This window comes from Neophocaena asiaeorientalis, unplaced genomic scaffold (assembly GCF_003031525.2).
Source record: "Neophocaena asiaeorientalis asiaeorientalis breed wild unplaced genomic scaffold, Neophocaena_asiaeorientalis_V1.1 scaffold206, whole genome shotgun sequence".
In the NCBI taxonomy this organism is placed as follows: Eukaryota; Metazoa; Chordata; class Mammalia; order Artiodactyla; family Phocoenidae; genus Neophocaena; species Neophocaena asiaeorientalis.
The window spans coordinates 1,404,385-1,426,292 of record NW_020174578.1 but is presented as its reverse complement, the minus strand read 5'-3'; the positions used below and the strand labels follow the sequence as shown (position 1 = coordinate 1,426,292).

Sequence of the window (21,908 nt, the reverse complement as noted above, 5' to 3'; positions counted from 1 at the left end):
AAGACCAGACAGAGAAACATTATCCATAGTATGTTTATCAAAATGTCCTCAGTGATCGTCCTGGCTAGTGGGATTTAGATGATTTTAATTACCTTTATAAAACTTTGTCTTATAATAAAAATCAAATGTTAATAAAAAGGTTTAGTCACTCAAGTAGCAGAACATTACTGAAGAAAATTCCTCCTGTACAGTTTCTCCTTAATTTCTCTTTAGCATGAAAATGGAGACACACGTTTTAATTTTGTCATTCCGTTTTCAACTAACATGGCCAAATGTCAAAAGGTTTCTGGCATCAGTTTAGCTTGTACCTTTTTTCCACCTGTAGAGGCTTAAAGACTTACTTTGTGGGGCAATGACGTTGAGCCACAACACTTAGTTTATAGGCTTAGCTTCCACACTAAGTGTTCTGCCAGAATCTTCTGACGGGCACCTTGTGAAGTCCAGCTACTGATAAAACACCTTCACTATGGAGAGGTGTGATAATGAGACCGGGAACCTGAAGGTTTACACTCATGTGCTTATGAAAATGTGTAACTGCCGCTGTCCAGCTGAGCAGGTCATTGATGGACTCTGGCTCTGACTGGTCAGGATGATCCTGCCTCCTCCCTTGGCAGAGTAGCTGGAAGAGCCTGTGAAATCTACATCCCCTCTCCAAGCCACCACTTGCTTACCACCACTTGTGTCTGGGAGTATTCAATAAAGACGACGTCCCTAAGTTGGCTAACATAGTACCTGATATATAGTAAGTCTTCAACACGTGTTAGTGGGTATATAAAACACACAAATACACACAGAATATTTATCTGATAATGAAAGACTTCATATCTGATAGACAGGGACCTTACTACCTAAAAGTATTAAGGGTATACAGGGTTATGGGTTGAGTTGTGTCTCCTCCAAATTCATTTGTTGAAGTCCTAACCCCCAGGACCTCAGAATGTGACCTTATTTGGAAATAGGATCATTGCAGATATAATTAGCTAAGTTAGGATACGGTGGGCCTAATCCACCATGACTGGTGTCCTTATAACAAGAGGAAATTTGGACACAGACACACACACACATAGGGAGAACTCCATGTAAAAATGAAGGCAGAGATCAGGGTGATGCTTCTACAAGCCAAGGAAGGCTAAAGGTTGCCAGGAAACCACCAGAAGCAGGAGAGTGGCCTGGAGCTTATTCTCCCCACAACCTCAAAAGGAACCAACCCTGCCAACCCCTTGATCCCAGATTTTTAGCCTTCAGTGGTGCGATGACAAAATTCTGCTGTTTAAGCCAGCCAATCTGTGGTACTTGGTTATGGCAGCCCTAGGACGTTAACACAGTCACAATTCTGAAAACTGATCCACACAGGACACTCTGGGGGTAGGTGATCTGTAAAATTGGTCTGGATGTATCCTAACATTCTTGGACTTATTTTTTTGTTTTTAATTAATTAATTTTTGGCTGCGTTGGGTCTTGGTTGCTGCGCGCGGGCTTTTCTCTAGTTGCAGCGAGTGGGGGCTACTCTTTGTTGTGGTGCATGGGCTTCTCATTGCAGTGACTTCTCTTGTTGCGGAGCATGGGCTCCAGGCACGCGGACTTCAGTAATTGTGGCTCGCGGGCTCTAGAGCGCAGGCTCAGTAGTTGTGGTGCACGGCTTAGTTGTTCCGCGGCATGTGGGATCTTCCCGGACCAGGGCTTGAACCTGTGTCCCCTGCATTGGCGGGTGGATTCTCAACTACTGCACCACCAGGGAAGCCCCTTGGGCTTACTTTAAAAACACTGATAACTGAATCAGAAAGTTACCCAGGGGTAGGACCATATCTTGTGTGTCTCTAGTTCCAACAGCACCTAGTGTGGTGTCCGGTGGGAAGCACTACCTAGCGGTAGTAAGACATGCCACAGAAGTGAGGGGGCAATCATGTAAAATTAACATGCAATGGGCTGAGAGCAGCCCTCTGAACTGCAATGCCTCTCACCTTTCTTCTGAAAAAGGACTCACCCTCTCACTTATACAGGAGTACATATGTGTATATGTATTTATATGTGTTTATATATACACATAGGCATGCATATGTACACAGAGACATGTGTGCACACCCATATATGCATACATATACTATATATGAAATGATCATATGGGCCTGAGGAAAACTATGGAAGATGACATCCTGGGTTGTCAACATGGTTCCTGGGGAAGGGGTGGGAAGGCGGTGTGCACAGTACCATGAAGGAGGAGCAAATAAAAGCCTGGCATTTAGTCATACTACAGCTTACTATTTATCAGTTACAAACAACAGGGAGACCTCTGAGAACTAACGTGGTCAGATGTTCCAAAACATTTTTTTGAGTAAAAATTTTAAAAATAAAAGCTAACAATTTGGTGATACAATTTATATAAGACAAAAATAAAACAAAATAAATATATGTCAATATATATGTCAAAAAAGTCAGGACAAAAATCACAAGAGTGTAAGAAGTATTCTGAATTGTGTGATGGAGACAAGGGGTTGGTATTGAAAGAGCTGCTCAAAGGGGACTTGTCTCATCAGTATTTTTTTTTCAAATATGGAGAATGTATGAATATATTTCTCAGGTAATTAAGAATTAAATTTTAAATGTTAAGGTAACTGATGGAAAAATAGAACTGAGAAGCATAATCTACAAACATGCTGGGAGAATTTAAGGAGTAGAGAAAACTAGGTCAAATACTGTAACGAAGAAAAAATGTAAAAAGAAACAAAGTATAAAAACAAAACCGGGAAACAACAAGGCAAGAGTAAGAAATACACTTGAATTATCACTACCTAGGACTGGATTACATTTGTATACGAAGAGACAGATGCTCTCAGACTGGGCTAAAAACATCTAGGTATAAGTTGCTTACAAAAGACACAATTGAAACTATCAATAAATGGTACACAAAGATTGAAATGAGGAAATCAACAAAGGTATATCTGGAAGATACAACAAAAAGAAAGCAGAAGTGCCGGTATTAATATGAGATGCAGTTGATTTCAAAGAGGAAAGAATTAAACAAAAGATGAATATTTTCTATGAATAGAAGTTAAGCCTTCCAAAGATATAATTTTCATTAATTTTTATGGGCCTAAAAACAAAGTGCTGAAAGCAAAAACTGCTACAAAGAAAATTAAAATTTGATGAATTCATAATCACATTTGAAAATAGTAACAGATCTCTCAGCATCCAATGGATCAATTAAAAGAAAAAAAGGATAGAGATGATTTGAGCAGAATGACTGACAAACTTGACTAGAACCAGAACACAATGGTGCAATATCGCCTGGAATCTGAGGGTGAGAAAGTGAGAGCCTAGAATGCTGTGCTCTGTCAGTTTGTTGTGTAAATATAACAAAAATGAAGACAAACGTGATACATTAAAAATATAATTTTTTAGAACACACACACAGGCATAGACAAGCAATTGAGAGGCTCCATATCAAACTTCTAAGAGCGGCTACCTTAGTCCAGAGGCATGAGACTGGGAACGGTGGTGTGGGATGAAAGACAATTTGCCACTCTCCTCTATACATTTTTTAATTGGAGTATAATCGCTTTACAATGTTGTGTTAGTTTCTGCTGTACAATGAGGTGAATCAGCTCTATGTATACCTATATCCCCTCCCGCTTGGACCTCCCTCACCCCCCACCATCCCACTCATCTAGGTCATCACAGAGCACTGAACTGAGCTCCCTGTGCTGTACAGCAGGTTCCCACTAGCTATCTATTTTACACATGGTATCTATGTATCTTATTTATTTCAAACCTAAGCTCCCAATTCATCTCACCCGTCCCTCCCGCCCCCCGACCCGTGTCCACACATCCATTCTCTACATTGCGTCTGTATTCCTGCCCTTGTATTTTTCATTATAAGCTTGAATTCATTTTGAAATATTTTTTGTAAAACGGTGAAATGTTTCAGGACTTCCCTGGCGTTCCAGTGGTTAAGACTTTGCCTTCCAGCGCAGGGGTTACGGGTTCAATCCCTGGTCAGCGAGCTAAGACCCCGCGTGCCTCGCGGCCAAAAAACCAAAACGGAAAACAGAAGCAATATTGTAACGAATTCAATAAAGACTTAAAAATTGGTCTAAATCAAAAAAAAAATCTTTAAAAAAATTTTTTAAAAAGGTGAAATGTTTCTCAAAAGAAAGGAGCGAGAGAGGGAGGGAGGAAGGGAGGAGAGAAGGAAGAAGGGAAGGGAGGAAGGCTGGACAAGCAAGCATAGAAGATGGGATGTCAAGGAATTCTCAACAGATGTTTCTGTTTACCAATATTTGAGTCTTGTATAATATCTATTTACAGTATTTAAGTTTGTATAATAACATAATGAAAGTAGCTATTATTTAACGAGGTTTAATATATTCTAGGCATTTGCACATACAGATCATCTCGTTTAATCATTATAATAAACCTGAAAGTTATTATTCTCGCTTTATAGATGAGACAGAAAAGTTAGGCTATTTGCCCTATGTTTCTTAGCTAGTAACTGGAAAGGACAGGAAACAAATCCAGGGTGGTTTGTCTCTAAAGCCAATGATGTTGTCCACACACCAGTAATCTCTCAACTACTGAGTTTTGAATGAAGACCACAGTTGGGTATGCGGCAATCAACAGGTATATTTTGTGCAAAAGAGGCTTTAAGTAGACACGAAAGTGTGAATATACTGCATTTATGGAAAAGGAAAAGCATGTGCTCCTTCAGAGCTGGAAGTGCAAGAGAGGGCACTGAGGAAAGGAAGGGAGAGGTGGCAGTGCTCAGGTACCAAATCACACCTGAGCAAACAGGTGATACAGGAGATGGCTTTCTCATGGAGATTTAAAACCTGTCATAGTAATGACAGCAATGATCAGAGAGTTCAGTGTGAGGCGAGCTGCTGTCATTGTCACCATGCATTGGCCTTGTCTCTTCTCTCCCATGTGCTGGCTACTAGACCTATTTCACGTGGGGTGTTTGCTTCTTAATTTGTTTTCTTCACTCTGAAATTCCCCCTTTTCATCTCATTCTGTCTCTTGTTTTATATAACGTACAGTTTTAGAAAGTTCTGTTAGAGCGTGAAGCATTCTCAAGGAGCGAATGTGTCCTCATTCATGTATTTATTCACTAATTATATAGTCTGCAAATATTCTGTTCTGTTCATTGGGTCATATTTTTCTTCCAGCCATGATTGATTCTGTTGTCTTTCCACACCAAATTTCTGTCGAATATTTCCCTTTTAAATTTAATGTAGCCTTTTTATATAGTTATTACATAGTTTTTTTCACCATGGGCGTGAGGAGACCTTTTGCATGTTCTGATACCGTGTGGGTGAGGTCCTCTTGATATTCTTTCTGAGTTACCCCAGGCCAGTTTGTTTGTAGCCACGTACCACATCCACCACCTTCTCAAGTCATATGGGGGTCTGTATAATGCTTCCTTCCACTTTCTTATTGCTTACCGTCTGTATCTCTAACTGAAGGGCAAAGATGAGCTGGGGCCTGTTGCTGTCCTTACTGGGGGCGTGTCCCTCCCCTCTTTAGGGACCTAAAGCAAGGTCTGCTCCACCCAGCCAGGCATGGAATGCACTGGAGGTGTTCAGCCCACCATTGTCTTTGGAAGATGGCAAACTCCAGCATCCCTTTCTGCCTCCACCAAATTCTGAAGGAGCTTTGCTGCTTTTACATTTGAGGGTTTTTTCCCTTAAGTGTCTACTCACCCAATTTGTTCATTCTTCTACAACATGAGAAGGCATCAGTGATAATTCTTGGATTTGTTTCAACTTTTTCCTGTGGTTGTGCATCGTGGGTAGGTACAGTCTCAGGAGATGCTGCACACCCGGCCACACATCAGTCACCTGGCACTCCCACCGACTGTGCTTTAGCAGTACGTGGGATCAGCATCAGAAGCCCCACGTTTAGTTGTTTGCTTACTATTTTTCATTCACTTGGTCAGATTTGGTGGAGAGGGCAATTCTGGGATCTAGGCTCATTTCACACTACCTTTACCTGGAAACTCTCTACATTTATGGATCTTGAAGGTGAAAACAGAGCAGTGCTGCTTACAAGCTGAGAGTCCTCAGACGAAGACCTTTGCACTCTATGGGAATGTGGTGATGATCAAGAGAGAGAACACATAATCTTTAAGAGAGGCATACACCTAAGCTACTAGTTTGTATTTACTTTTATATGAGCAGCTCCTAATACACTCTAGACCTTGTAGGTTAAGCCATGTGTAAGAGTAATGAGCTGCTGATCTGAGATTAATTTTTCCCCAGACTCTCCCGTGTGTCGGTATAAAAGCAGCAAATGCCTTTGGGTCTGGCTTTGCACGTTAAAGTACAGGCAGGACCTCCTCAGGTGTGTAAAACTAGGTGTGCAGGCAGCTTTTGCCCTTGGGGATAGGACCCTTGAGAGGATCTTTTGTTGGTTTTATGAGACTGCTCCTCCCCTGGGCAGACAGGGCAGTTCCCTTAAGGAGCTCCAGAGCCTCCTGCAGCAATTTAAAGTCAGCAAACCTGTTCGGTCAGCCCAGGAGCCATTGACCAAGATTTGTTGGCAGGAAAGTTCACTGAAAACCTCAAAGGAGACATGCGTGAAGGCGGCAGGAATCTGAGCTGAGGGCCTGGGCACCATACAGGCCTTTTAAGACTTTAGAGTTGATGGGGTCAGTCAACTCCAGCTCAGTTTTGGGCTGAGGCTGGAAGCCTGAGTCACAGCACATTCTATAACATGAAGCTGTCTGTAGGCTCAACCCTGGTACCCAGGCCACCCTTTCCTTTCTCGTGGTTTAGGATGTATATTCGTTCATATATTTATTCATTACTTTACACAGTCTACAAATACCTGTTTCTCTCTACCATGTTTCACACATCAGGCACTGAGAATAACGCAGCACATGTGACAGGCAAGATCAGTGCATCCGTGGAACTTTAGTCTTTGGTTGGCTAGACAGGTACCAGCAAGCACACATGTTGGGTATTTACAGATTGTGATCACTGATGTTCAGGCAAGAGATGGAGAAAAGTGAAACTGGAAGTTTAGTCTTAGTTTCAAGAGAGTCATTGAGGAAGACTCCCCTGAGGAGGGTGTTTGAGCTGAAACTGAATAAGGAAAATAAATTGGCTTTTCAGGAGCTGAAGGAAGATCCAGAATAGGAAGAGAAATTTGAAAACCAAGTCTTACATTCAGCTTTGCCGGAGCTACCAGTGTAATTTTTTCGATTAACTGAATTTCCAAATATCTGATATTTTGTAAGACAAACTGTAAGGAAAAAATGTTGCCTGCCATCCCAGTTCTACAAGGATCAAGCCATTGGCCAGTGCGGTCACGCACTGACTTATATAAAATTCGAACATGAATCTGATGAAGCCTCTCAACCAGGAGGTGGGAAACTTTTTCTTAGCAGCCCAATAATAAATATTTTAGGCTTGTGGGCCACATGTTTTCCACTGACACAACTCAACTCTGCCACTGTAACTCAAAAACAACCACAGGGCTTCCCTGGTGGCGCAGTGGTTGGGAGTCAGGGACACGGGTTTGTGCCCCGGTCCGGGAGGATCCCACATGCCGCGGAGCGGCTGGGCCCGTGAGCCATGGCCGCTGAACCTGCACATCCGGAGCCTGTGCAAACAACCACAGACAATATGGACACAAATGGACACCGCTGTGTTCCAATAAAACTTTATTTATGTAGTAAACGGGGCTGGCCCACAGGCCATAGTTTGCCAATCCCTGCTGTAGAATCCAGATCTAGCTAACAATTTACAAGAAATATAGAGAACAGAGGAATACATTTAATGCCACCACAGGGATTCAATCAGCAAAACTCAGATTGTTTTGAAGGAAACACATTCTGTACTGTGGGGAAACTTCATGACAAAGTACCTAGTTTCTTCAACAAAACAGCAAGAGATAAAAAGAATTGGAAAAGAAACAACATTATATGAGACATAAAATTCATATCAAGCAATCAAAATATCTGGGTTTTAATAAGAGACCAATTCCAACAAACTGAAAAAATAAGACAGTTATGGAAACGAATAATGACATTGAGTATTACTTCTTTTGGGTATGATAATGGTGCCTTGTGGTTATGTTTTCAAAACGATTTACATCGTTAGGGATACATATTAAAAAACAGATGGAATGATATGATGTCTGTGATTTGCTTCAAAATAATCTGGGGTGAAAAAAAAAAAAAAAAATAATCTGGGGTGAAGCGGGGGTGTGGCTATAGATAAAATTAGATTGACTGAGTTGGCTGTTACTGAGCTTGGGTAATGGCTGCATGGGGGCTCTTTGTACTGTTCTCTCTACTTTTGCATATCTCTGAACTTTTCCATAATTAAAAGTTAAAACAAACATAAAACATACTTCAGATTCAGTGGCAGAGATGAAAAATGTAGGCGTGGATGAAGAAAAACAGGTTTAGTTTGATGGACAGGAGTCCTTTGGAACAATTAAGAGCAGTTAGGTTGATGGGATTTAACCTTGTTTGTCCCTTCGAATTAAAGAGAAGTTGGAGTGAATCAGATCCACCCTGCCTCTCTGAGTAACTCATCACCTCCCAACCCTCTCAGAGGGAAGGAAGACCAAGGGAGCCAGGACTTGGGGCTGAGGCCGCTGCTAAATGCATACTAAATATGTGTACGCCCTTCCTTGTAGCAGAGTCTTGATTTCTTCAGAGATGCCAGGGTGCATTTAAAAATATTCAGCCCTTCAGACCCTCTGGCAGCTAGAGTTGGCCAGGTGAGCTAATTTTGGCCACTGAAATATAATAGAAGCCTAATGGTCAGGGCTCCCAGAAAATATATTCTTTTCTGCATTAGAAGGGACATATTCAGGTGTATTCATTCTAGCTTATTCTTGCGGAGGTGAAATTATAGTGCCTGAAGCAGTAGTACCAATCTTGTAACCATAAAGATAAAAGTGAAACATTGTGATGGGAGGGGTGGGGGCCACGGGGGTGGGGAGAGAGCAAGAGAGAGATGGAGGGCGAGGGACGAAGGGAGCGAGAGAGGGAGAGAATGGATTTGCATGAACGAACCTGGTCATCATGAAGCAGGGACTCAGTGCCCCAGGCCTGATTATCTTGCCTGCACTTTGTTACATGAGAAAAATTAACTCCTGCGTGGTCAATCCGCTACGATAAGGCTTCTGTTACATGTGGCCAAGCACAGTGAGTCACTGACAACAAGTTACCTAGAACCCCAGATATCCAAAACTAAACTCCAGACCTCCTCTAATCTGTCTTCTCATAGACTTTCACAGCTCCTTACGTGGCAACACACTCACCTTTTTTTTTGCGATAAGCGGGCCTCTCACTGCTGTGGCCTCTCCCGCTGCGGAGCACAGGCTCTGGACGCGCAGGCTCAGTGGCCATGGCTCACGGGCCCAGCCGCTCTGCGGCATGTGGGATCTTCCCGGACCGGGGCACGAACCCGCGTCCCCTGCATCGGCAGGCGGACTCTCGAACACTGCGCCACCAGGGAAGCCCCAACACTCACCTTTAAGTCATTCGACCACCAAAATGCTTGACTTCTCTTTTCCCCCCCTCACTCCACATTCAGTCCATCAGCCAAGCCCGAAGGCAGGAAGGAGGAAGGAGCGGAGGTATGTGTCTCTCTCAGGCTGTGTCTCTGGCCATCACTGCGTCTTCTCTTAGGCTCCAGGTCCCATCAGACAGCCCCCGCATCTGGGGTCCCGGCTCCTGCTGGACAGGCCTCCACCAGGTGGCTGCAGCCCCTGGGCTGCTGGACCACCACTGCCTCTGCCAGTCCTCTGCTGCTCATCTCCTGGCTACCTCGCTGCCTCCTGTGCAGCTTTCAGCTATGTCGCCTGCTTACTCAGCTACCCATATTAAATCCCTTCTGTTTGAAACACCAGTTAATGCTGACCAGGCCTGATTGATAAGCCTTCCCTGATGACCCTAACTAAAACATTCTCCACTCCCCTCACGGTCACTTGATCACTCATCCTGCTTTACTTTCCTTGTAGCTCTTATCAATACCTGCTAGAGTATGTATGTTTGTTTCCTTAGTTGCCTAATTTTCCACTGGAATGTAAGTGTCAAGACAGCAAGGGTCTTCTGCATGGGGCCTGGCACATGGTATGTGCCTCACACAAAGAAACAAATGCTTTTCCATTCCTTTAAGAGATACTGACACACACTCTCCAAGTCTCAGGCGCTAGACAGATTGATGAATAAGACAAGTTTTAGACTGTCGCTTTGGCCACAGGTGGGAGTGGCAGTGAGAACCCAGCCGCTCTTGGGCTTCAGTGCATTTTAATTGTCCTATTTTCTACTTGTAGTGGTTCTGAAAAGCAGTGGAAAATCATGTGTATTTGGAAGCTCACCGAAGAGGGGGATCAAATCCATTGTGAACATACATCAGACTCCCCATAGGGAAACACCACTCACCTGACCTGGAGAGGGATCTTGGGCACCTTCTTAGAGACCTTGAACCGGCTTCTGTCCCCACAGGTATCAGTGAAGTACACACCAGCCACACTGGTCACCTGGTTCCCTGGGAACTTGGACAGCACCTTGTCATGACCATGCTGACTGGCCCAATACCAGGCTTGGCCCCCCATGAGCAGGCCCCCTCCACGTTTCACAAACTGGATCAGCTCTGCAGTCATGGTGTCATTGTAGGCATTGATGCAATAAACCCCCAGGGGTTCTCTCGGTTCTGGCTGAATCTGTGCCTCAACCCCAGAGCCCTGCAGGATGTTCGCTAGTAATGCCAGGGATGGGTGCACTCCAACGGGAGCCCCAGGAGAGGGACAGAGCCAGCCCACTGCATTGAGAAGAAATGGGGCCAAGCCGGCGTCCAGCAGGTAGCCCTCATGGGACACAACCACAAGGCGGCCTCGGCCATAGGAGGACGCAGCAATGAGGACCTGGCCCTGATCATTCACCATCACCGGGAAGGCAGCCTCTCCAGTTAGAAAGAGTTCACTGGGGATGGGGCCTTTAGGGACATCCCAGCTTGTCACTCCATCCATGAGGGCCTCAAAGGCAGCAGCAGGAGTTGTCGCCATGGTTCAGTCAGCTGCAGAAGAAGAAAGCAAAGACTGAGCTTGGTCAGAACAAATGAAGGAATGAGTGAAAACAAAAACAACTAAATGCATTCAGATGAAAACTACTTGTCAGGTCCCCCACTGTGTGCCACGGCCTGGGGTGCAGCAAGGAACACAACAGACAAGGTCCCTGCTTTCACGAATTTAATATTTGAGAAGGGGAAGGACAATAATTAGATAGGTAAACAGATAAAATGCAGCAATTAATAAGTGTTAGATGAAAATAAAACATAATGATGTGATATCGAGCAACCAGAAAATTACTTTAGATTGGGTGACAGGAAAGGCCTACAGGAAAAAGTGACCTTGAAGCTGAAACCTGACATTTAAGTTGAGGCCTGAAATGCTGCAAGAGAGCATTTTAGCAGTGAGAAGCCCCAGGGGTGGCTGGAGGAACACACAGGGAGGAGCCGGACCTGAATGGAGTGAGGGCGGGGCTGGATCCCACAGAGCAGGTAGATCAAGGTGAGACCTGAGCTGACTTAGCATTTTCTTCTCTGGAAGAAAAGGTCAGTTGACCTTTCAGAAAGTAAATTTCTTCTGGTAGCTTTGACCAAATGAATTGGAAACGCCTCCCAATTTATCATATCTGCCCTAACCAGGGAGCTCCCCGCCTCTACTTGGGGAGCATGCTGAGGTTTGCCAGGTCTTTTAGAATTTGGTGTGCCTAGAACTGAGTTAATCACTCCCTTCAGAGCAGCTCCTCTTCGGTAAATGACTTACACTTTAGTCTCTCCACTTACATAAGGAGAATAGTACAGCCCTTGGAGGATTGTTTTTGAAGATGAAGAGAATGCGAATAAAAATGCCTTGTCCAGTGTCAGGTGTACAATGAGCACTGAGAAAACACTAGTGTCTGTCCCTCTGCTGTCTTTTCTAGCTTCCTAAGTGACAAGAGCCATGTAGTAGGTGCTCTGGGGGCCCCGGACCGCCTGTGACTCCAGCAACTGCCCTGGAGGACTTTCCTGGGCACTGGGAAACCTTTCTCACCTGGCAGGTGCTCTGAAGTGGCGGTGAGCTGATACAGGGTAAGCTTCACCCGGGGGAGGGCGTCACGGATAAATGCCACAGGGCTGTCCTAGGTGCATTCTGGAGCCCCTCACAAGGTCACCCAAGGAATTGAGTTCCAGCTGCCCACAGCGGTAAACAGCTCAGCGACAGCCCTTCCCTGCTGGCTTCCCCTCCTTCCTGGTCTCTTCCTCCCCATGTCTTCACTGTGCAGTACTGGGCTCACTTCCCAGATAAACCACCTGCACTCAGGTCCTTCTATCAGGTTTTGCTTTGGGGAACAATCTAAACTGACAGACACCAAACCCTTCCCTTCCACTACATCTGCCTCTGTCCTTCCTCCCTCCTGCTTCCGTACACCGTCAGCCACCTCATTTTGTTCATCTTCTTTCACGTATCTCTCAAATATCAGTCCCTTCAGTTTACATTCATATCTAGATGAAACCAATCTGGTTTCTGTCCCCAGGATACATTCCCACCAACAATCTCCCTCAAGCCATCCTACTCACACGTCTTCCTAATCAGATCTCTCAGGTTCATCCACTCCCCCAGGTAAAAACTGAGTGGCTCACCCTGGATTTTAAGCCTCCAGGATACGGGCTCTCCACAGTTTTTTAGACTTCTTCCTTCACTTTCTCCACCAAATCTCTGGTACGCTTGGCTCCCTGAGCATGCCCTGTATTCCTTGTAAAGTTCCAGCTCCTTTTTTTTTTTTTTTTTTTTTTTTTTTTTTTATTGGCTCCCTGAGCATGCCCTGTATTCCTTGTAAAGTTCCAGCTCTTTTTTTTTTTTTTTTTTTTTTTTTGGTTTTAAACTGCCGTTCCCATCTGCCACCTCTTAATATTGCCCCCAGTAAAGTGAGTTCACAAAAAAGCACCAGTTCCCAGCTGGAGTATGGAGCCCGTGGGTGAATAAGCTCAGCTTGCGGGTTTGGGGTAGGAAAAGGCAGCGAGAGATCAGGAAGCCTGAGGTCGAGCCAACCACCTCTGACAGGACAAGGGAGGGCTTTCACGAAACCGGGCCTCCCTAGTTTTACAGGAAAAGCACCAAAAAACCCAGGAGATGAGTAATACGTTCTCAGAACTTGGCCCACAACTCCATAACTACATGCCCGCGCGCGCGCACCCAGAATCACACCCATACACGATCACACATCTGTCAAATTCTTGGCTCACAAATTCAAAGAGGCGGGAGAAAAGTGTCTTGAGACAAACAGCAAATAGGGAAAGAAGGGCGAAACGAAACAGGAACGTGAACCTAAGAAGACAGACACCCCGATTGCCGGGAACCTTCTCGGATCTGTAACTGACACCTTGGGGCGTACCCGTGTCCCCAGGTGCTCGGCCCCCGGTCCACCCTACGGACCCGCTCGGATCGGCAAACTCACGCTGGGGCGGCCGGGGTGCGCGGTGCAGGCCAGAGCGTGGAGGCCGGAGCCGAGGTTCGGCAGGCGGTCCCGGCGCGGCAGGAGCTGCGGGCGGTGCGGGGCGAGGTGGCGGTGCGGGCGGGGGGGCGGTGCCCTGGAGGCTCCTCCCCGCCGCGCCAGGGGCGGGGCCGGGCTCCTGCGGGGTTCGCAGCCCGCCCCGCCCCGCCCCCCCGGGAGGTGGGGCCTCTCGGCCCTCGGGTGTCCGGGCCGAAACCGGCTACCCCGGGCTCTCCGAGGGTCGCGTCGGAGCGAGAGGGAGCTTCGCAAAGTTGCTGTCACAGTTGGTGAGGAAAGCTCACGCCAAGTCTCCAATAAGGCAGACTCGGGGCGAAGAATCCCCCAACAGCAACGTAACCCACGGCCGAGGCTCTGCTTGGGCCCCGCGTGGAACTGGGCCCCCTCCCCTCCGGTCCGGGGGTGCGGCGCCGGAGAACCCAGGCTGTCGTGTCGCTGCCTCAGGGCGGCTCCTGAGTTGAGGGGCTGCCTCCTGGTGGCCAGCGACCGGCCTTGCACCCCGTGCCGGGCGGGATTCTCGGCGGTCCACGGAGCTCCACCAAGAGAACTGAGTCTGGGAGTGTAGGCGGAAATGCCGCCCAGTGATGTGCTTGCTGGGAAGGAAACGTGCCCGTTACAACACCAGACACGTCCGTTCCAGCTAAAGCTGTAGAGTGGCTGCTGCTTGGATTTCTACCTAAAACTGGTGGGAAGGTCAAAATCAAGGTTAAAGAGTTCTAAGTTTGCCGCGAATCTGATTTTGCACAGCTTTGTGCAGCAGATGCGCTGTTTTAACTTTTATGGAGTTTTTGTTTTGTTTTGCTAAAGGGGGAGAGAGAAACAGGTAGGGGTGGGGACACGCGTGCGTACTTGAGAGTGATTATGGAGAAGGGGGCTTTAGATCCCTATTTTATAATCCCCCACCCCCGTTTGGGGCTAACACTGGTTATACATGTAAATCATCGCACTGTTCATAAAGTTACCGGATGTATCTATTTTTCTTAAAGGTTCATGACTGTCTTTTTATAAGCATGAATTAAAAGTAGCAGTTAATCTTACATCCTCGTTGATTTTAACATGTTGTGGACACTTCACTCATATTCTCTTCTGTCTCGGGGCTTATCAAGGCCAGTGCCTTCACCAGATCTCGAGCCCATTCTCTTTGTAAAATAGGTAGCACCTCCTCCAGGATCTTGCTGTCGAGTTCCCTTTTATGTATTTTCATTTTTTAAACCTCTTTTGACTTCTTCCTGGGTAAAAATATACTTTGGTAGACTCCATTTCTTGCCTATCTGTATAGAACATGTCATTTATTTCCTGCAGCTCACCCTCACCTTTGCCAAGAATGAAGTTCAGACCTTGCAATCCAGCTTCTGCTTCTTCCACTTCATTCCCTTCCCAAGTCCAGGCTCCACCCCTGCCTCCCCTTAAGTGTACACTGGGTAGTGCTGACTGACTCTTTCATTTTCCCTCTTTGGTGTTAAACTAACATAATGCTAATTATTATTCTATTTTTCTTTAGATCTTTACGAAAATATACTTTCAGGATTTTAAAGCAGTTTTTTTTTGTTTGTTTGAGAGTGGGGGCAATCAGGAATGAAGTGCTGATACTTATTTTAATATGTTGTGAAATGCTTTTTGTTATGGGCTGAATTGTGATTGAGTTAAAATGAGGCCAGTGAGGTGGGGCCCTAATCTAATAAGACTGGTGTCCCTGTGAGAAGAGGAAGAGACACTAGGGATGCCCTCACAGAGAGGACAAGCCATATGAGGACACAGTGAGAAGGAGACATCCCTAAGCCACTGAGAGAGGCCTCAGGGAAACTGACCCCTGCTGGCACCTAGATCTTGAACTTCCAGTCTCCAGAACATGAGAAAGTAAACTTCTGTTCTTTAAGCCAAAGACAACTCAAAATTACCTAATCAGTAAATTCTAACAGTAAGTTAGTGGTTAAATTAAGCTACATCATACAGTGGAACACTTTTCAACTGTTAAAAGGAATGAAATAACTCTGCAGGTACTAGTACGGAAATGTTTAAAAGCTTAATGTTTAAAATGTGTTGGTTAGTGTGTGTAATATCTTGTTTAATATAGAAAAAGATTTTATAGAGACACACAGCTTCCTTGTGTGTGTGTGTGTGTGTGTGTGTGTGTGAAGAACTTGATAACCATAGTTACCTCTGATAAGTGATTCCAGGGTGTTTGGGAATGGAGAATACTTTTCATCTACTGTAGTTCTTTTTAAAATATATATATTAATTATTTTATTTATTTATTTTTGGCTGTGTTGGGTCTTTGTTGCTGTGTGCGGGCTTTCTCTAGTTGTGGCGAGCAGGGGCTACTCCTCATTGCGGTGTGTGGGCTTCTCATTGCGGTGGCTTTTCTTATTGCAGAGCACGGGCTCTAGGCACGCGGGCTTCAGTAGTTGTGGCATGCGGGCTCAGTAGTTGTGGCTCACAGGGTCTACAGCGTAGGCTCAGTAGTTGTGGCACACAGGCTTAGTTGCTCCGTGGCATGTGGGATCTTCCCGGACCAGGGCTCAAACCCGTGTTCCCTGCATTGGCAGGTGGATTCTTAACCACTGAGCTACCAGGGAAGTCCTTCTTTTTTTAAATATAACTTTTCTTTTTCTTTCTTTCTTTTTTCTTTTGGTTTTATTGAGTTATAATTGATGTACAGCACTATATAAGTTTAGGGTATACAGCATAATGATCTGACTTACATACATAAGGAAACGATTATCACAGTAAGTTTAGTGAACGTCCATCGTCTCATATAGATGCAAGGTTAAAGAAATAGAAAAAAGTTTTCTTTGTGATGAGAACAGTTACGATTTACTCTCTGAACCGCTTTTGTATATCAGGTACAGCATGTAAATTATCTTTATCATGTTGTATCTTACATCTCTAGAACTTATTTGTCTTATAACTGGAAGTTTGTACCTCTTGACTACCTTCCTCCAATTCACCCTCCTCCCACACCCAGCCTCTGGTAACCACAAATATAATCTCTTTTCCTAGGAGTTTGTTTTTGAAGTATCATTGAGCTACAACACTGTATTAGTTTTTTTGTTACATAACACAGTGAGTTGATATTTCTGTACGTTTAAAAATGATCCCCTTGATAAGTCTAGTTGTCTACCACTGTACAAAGATATTACATAATTATTGACTGTATTCCTCACACTGCACATTTCATACCTGTGACTGATTTAGTTTGTAACTAAAAGTTTGCACCTCTTAATCTCCCTCACCTCTTCACCACCACCCCCAACCCCTCGGCAACTGCCGTCTGTTCGTTCTCTGTGCCTATTCCGTGTCCCCTGCATCGGCAGGCAGACTCTCAACCACTGCGCCACCAGGGAAGCCCTCTGTTTAGTTTTGTGTGTTCATTTGTTTTGTTTTTTAGATTCCACATATAAGTGAAATCATAAAGTATTTGTCTTGTCTGATTTATTTCAGTTAGCATAATACCCTCTAGGTCCGTCCATGTTGTCGAAAGTGACAGGATTTTATTCTTTTCTATGGCTGAGTAATACTCCATTGTGTGGGGCTGCAGGGCCTTGGTGGTACCAGGGCTAGTGCTGGCCTACTGGCAGGTGGGGCTGGGTTCTGGCCCCTCTGGTGGGCAGTGGCGTGTCCTGGGGTGACTGGGGGTTCAAGGGGTCCTATGGTAGCTGGCCTGCTGTCTGCTGGGGCTGTGTTTCTACCCAGCTAGCTACTTGGTCTGGGGTGTCTCAGGACTGGGCCTGGCTGGCTGGTCGGTGGGGTCAGGTCCCAGTTCTAATAAGCTAGAGGACAGATCCCCAAATCGCACTTACCAACACCAGTGCTTCACCGTGGGATGAGCACCCCAAAATGGCTGCTGCCAGCATCTATGTCCCCAGAATGAGTCCCAGTTGCCTTCTGCCTCTTTTGGAGGCTCTCCAAGATGAGTAAGCAGGTCTGACCCTGGCTCCTTTCATATTACTGCTTTTGCCTTGGGTCCCGGAGTGTGTAAGATTTTGTGTGTGCCCTTTAAGAGTGAAGTCTCTATTTCTTACAGCCCTTTGACTATTGCGAAAGTAAGCCGTGCTAGCCTTCAAAGCCAAACATTCTGGGGCTTGTCTTCCCAGTGCAGAACCCCTAAGGCTGGGGAGTCCCAGTGTGAGGCCCAGACCCCTCGCTCCTTGGGGAGAACCTCTGCAATTTTCATTATTCTCCTGTTTGTGGGTCACCTACATGGGAGTATGGGTCTTGATTGTACCATGATTCTGTCCCGACTACCCCTTTTGTTGTGGTTCCTTCTTTATACCTTTAGTTGTAGAAGATCTTTTCTGGTAGATTCTGGTTTTTCTCATCAGTCCTTGCTCTACTATCCTTGTAAATAGTGTAATTTTGGTGTGGCCGTGAGAGGAGGTGAGCTCAGGGTCTTCCTACTCCACCGTCTTGGCCAAACTCCCCTCCAGGGGTTTTCTTTAAGGTTGCTCGATGTACAAAACTCCCTCCTACCAAAGTGCAATTTCCTTCTCCTAGAAAATGACTCTTTTTTCCTATCTTAGCTCAGTCATCACTTCCTTAGGAAAGACTGTCCTAACCTCCAGAACTGTACTAAATCCTCCTGATAAACCTCTGTTCTTACCCAGGTTGTAATTCTACAGTTACTTGTATGCTCATCTGATTAATGTTCTCTCTCATAGGCCCTCATGGTATGAGTGTGGAGTCTGTCTCCTGTTTGCCCACCATTGATTTTGGTTCATTTCTGGAATGTCGTATCTTAATAAATATATAAATGTATGTTGAATAAATAAGTATATAGTGAATGTTCAAGAAATGTCTATTGAATTGGTGAGTAAATAAGTCTTTGGAGGATTAGTGCAAACCTGATTGGCAGAGAACCAAATGCAGTCATGTTGCAGAAAGAAGGAGCATGGCGAAACCTATACAAGGAAGACAGTTTGGATACAACAGATCAGAATTTCCGAATACTTCAGGATGGAAACCCAATGTGAGGTGAAGTTAGTTGAGTTCTTGGTCTCATACCAGCAAACAACTGACCTTTGAGAAGCAAAGTGGGAAACGAGCACTGAGGGAGGGTCAAGCAAGTTCCATGTCAGCGCTGAGCTCAAGATCTCTTTTGAGAGTTTGTGCTCTTAGGTTTTAACCGGTTTCTACCTACATCAATCTCAGTCTTTATGGTAAAATACCATATTTACTTTACCGTACTGTTCTAAAAGGACTCCTGAGCCTATTTCAGTGTTGATCTAATAGAAGAAGGGATTTCAAACAAAGGTGATTTTTCCAGGGTCAGAGAGCAGAAGCAGACCCACCATCAGTAACGTACCTGCCATTTGGGAGCAAGGGTTGGCTGAAGAATGGAGACAAAGCCACATAAGGCACAGCATAAGGGTCCATTTTAAAAAATTGGGAAATGAAAGATGGTGACCAGCATGGATGTGACTAAGGATCATTGCTCATGTGAAGGTGTGAACCCCCAGGCCTTTCCTCCCACCCAGGAGAACACAGAAACTAGTCCATGAAAGTCAGCATGTTCTCACGGGGCACATATTCTGTGAGGCACTCTGGGAGATGACGGTGATACTGTGGTCAGTAAGTCGAGAGAGGACAGGAGACACGAAACAACTGTAGTATCAGGTGGATTTATGTAGATGCTGAATTGGCTGCAAATTAAGTGCAAGGGAACAGAAAGGAAGAAGCAATGATTTCTAATCAAGATATCAGAGGTTAGTGTTAGTGTTACAGAGGTAACAAGATATCAGAGGTTAGTGTTACAGAGGTAACACTAAAACTTAGCCTTGGAGAAACATGTATGATCTTTGTGGGCGGATGAGGGTGGCAGACATTACAAAGTGAGGCTGTGTCATAGTCTGCAGCATGAAGATGTGTGTGTGAAAAGCTTGGTTTGAGAAAAAATGTTCATTGTGAGTGAAGCTTGTTAACAGGACTTGTATATATAGTGCTAGCTCTACGAGGCATTTGGGCCAGATTTTAAGGGACTTTAGCTGGTACACTAAGGAGCTTGGATTGTAGTCTCCAATTTGTAGGAAGGTTTTTAAGAAATGCCATGTAAGAAACACTGAGGTTACTTCCTCAACATCTGTTTTCTACCTCACCTCTCTTGTCCTTTCTAACCAAATCCCAATTTTGTTCAGATAATCTACCTCTCCCCTACAAGATTCAGGGGGAAATGAAGCCATTTCCAGTTCCAAGGGTAGATATGAATTAGCTTAAGCCAAGCATGCTAATCCATGCCCTTTGCACTGCAACGCTGGGCTCTTTTTGGGTTATAAATAGTGTAATAATTGTCTAGCCTACACAGATCAGAATTTTCATTGTTACTAGTGTTACATCAGTCCATTTCTGTCAAATAGAGGAAAATCTCTGCAGTAATTCCAATTTCTCACTAAGCCAAATGCAGGGGTTACTTTATACACATGCTTTCCAACTGTGGGCTAGCATTAATAGTCACTGGCCTCCTCCTTCAATTATTTTTAGTTACGAGTTAAACTTAATGTGGTCCCATATAGTCTTTCCCTAAAGGGCCTCAAGAATCTGGAAAGGATTAGCCACACTCTAATTTAGGAATAGAGATGGATGAATCCACCTATGTGCCTGTACTGGTATGAGTCACTGGCGAGGTTAATTAAGTCACTAAGATGATCCAGAACAGGTGTCTACAGCTGTTTTAAGAAGGAGTGTTTTTGTGGCTATGAAAACGCTCGGCTCAGATCTCCCAACTGCAGGGAGTGGGTATGCAGCTGACGGACGGACCCAGCTGCTGTGCTCTAGAATCCTTGGCGCCAAAGCCACGTGGCCCAGGAGCTTCTGCTGGCCAGTGATTAAGTATGGTGGGGGCACTAAGGAGACATGGGACTTTTTTGGTTTGTGACTTTGGCTCACGGACTCTCCAGAGGCCTTGTCAAAACCTTCTGAGACCTACAATGCAAACCATTCCTTCTTTCACTCTCTCCTCACAAAGGTTAAAACTACATCGCAGTCTGATGGCTCTTCCAGCCTCCTCTGGGTCTCTCTCCATCTTCTCTCACAAGTGTTTCCCTTAATAAACCTCTTGTACACCTGACCTCATCAGGCTTCTGCCTCTTGGAGGACCCAGGCTAATATAAGTACTGTTATAATTATATCTCCTAACATTAAAATGCTCAAGTGTATTCATTAAAATTGCGTTGTAGTGGGAGTAAAGAGCAAAGTCATCAACTTGAGCATTTAGGGAAGACTCATCCACATTTTTCATTCTGTAGTACATGTATGATAACCTTTATTCAAATTATAGCATGGTCTATTTCCAGGGGCAAGTTCCTGCCTGCATGTTTGTTTAAAGCAATAAGGTGGAGTTTGCTGGCCATCTTGACAGGTGGCCAGCCCTAATTCAGAGTTATAAAAGTTTTCATATTCTCCTTTGGTACATTTGTGAAATTAATGTGGGGTGATATTTTCTTTTTTGGGTTATAAGTATATGGAATATATATGGTAGGAGCCAGTAATATTCCAACCACAGAAGATGTCTTGGAGAAAATCACTGCCACTCCAGAGATATCCAGGCTGAAACTCTCTCCCTCCATTGATGAATGAGGGAGGGGGCTTCTTACATTTCTAAACTCCTCCCATTTCCAGGTCAGACATAAACTTTGGTTTTGTACTGAAGATTTCAGCCATCTGGGAACCAGTGGAGCTGACTTAGCCCAAGGCTGAATGGATGTTATTCCTCCAGCTCTGAAATATCAGACCCAATGGGTAGGCACACAACAGATCCAAGTTCCTATGATCGCATCTACACCAGTGTGGTTTATACATCTTCATACACAATCCCGCAAGGGTTGCAACTATCAAGATGCCAGAGGGGCTGTTGTATGGGCATTGGGAATCATGGAAGGCCAAATATCTCCATAACAAAATTCCTACAGAGGAAGAGTGTGTCAAAGTTCCTACTCTTATAAAGACCAGCAACATAATTCTTTTTCCTGCAGATGTTAGTTCAGAATTTATTCTGAAGTTCCTGTGACATGAAGGCCTTCCTTTTTAAGTCTTCCCGTTACATATTGAGACTTGTGATCCGAAGTGTCTTTTAATTTGAACTGAGGTCAAATGGACATCATTCAGCTTGGGCAGGTGGGGAAAAGGGGGAAGGGTGGATATAGAATGACAAGCCAGGAATAACTGAGTCTAAGGTTCCTGCTACTCTCTACACATTTGTCGTGATGGGCATCAACATATAAGACTAAAATTTTCATTGGTATGCAAATTTTGTCAATTGTTTCCAGATCAATTTTCTCCATATGAATTTGGTTCCAAATTCTACTTACTGGATCCATCGGGTCATTGACAGGGGCCCAGAAATTAGTATAGAAAAGTATAGAGTCATGTCTCCATTCAGTCCCTTTGGTAGAGGCCATAACAACTA

General features: G+C 44.8%; 1 protein-coding gene across 1 annotated transcript in view; it reads right to left on the bottom strand.

The window, feature by feature from the left end:
* Positions 1-13,533, bottom strand: part of TCAF2 (TRPM8 channel associated factor 2) — a 28,148-nt gene extending 14,615 nt beyond the window's left edge. Inside the window, exons 1-2 of the mRNA XM_024758095.1 lie at positions 13,457-13,533; positions 10,400-11,033 (exon numbers count right to left, since the gene is read on the bottom strand). Of these exons, the coding sequence (XP_024613863.1) occupies positions 10,400-11,022 (623 nt within the window). The 5' untranslated portion in view covers positions 11,023-11,033; positions 13,457-13,533. The remainder of the gene's footprint in view (positions 1-10,399; positions 11,034-13,456) is intronic.
* Between the last annotated feature and the right edge of the window lie 8,375 nt (positions 13,534-21,908).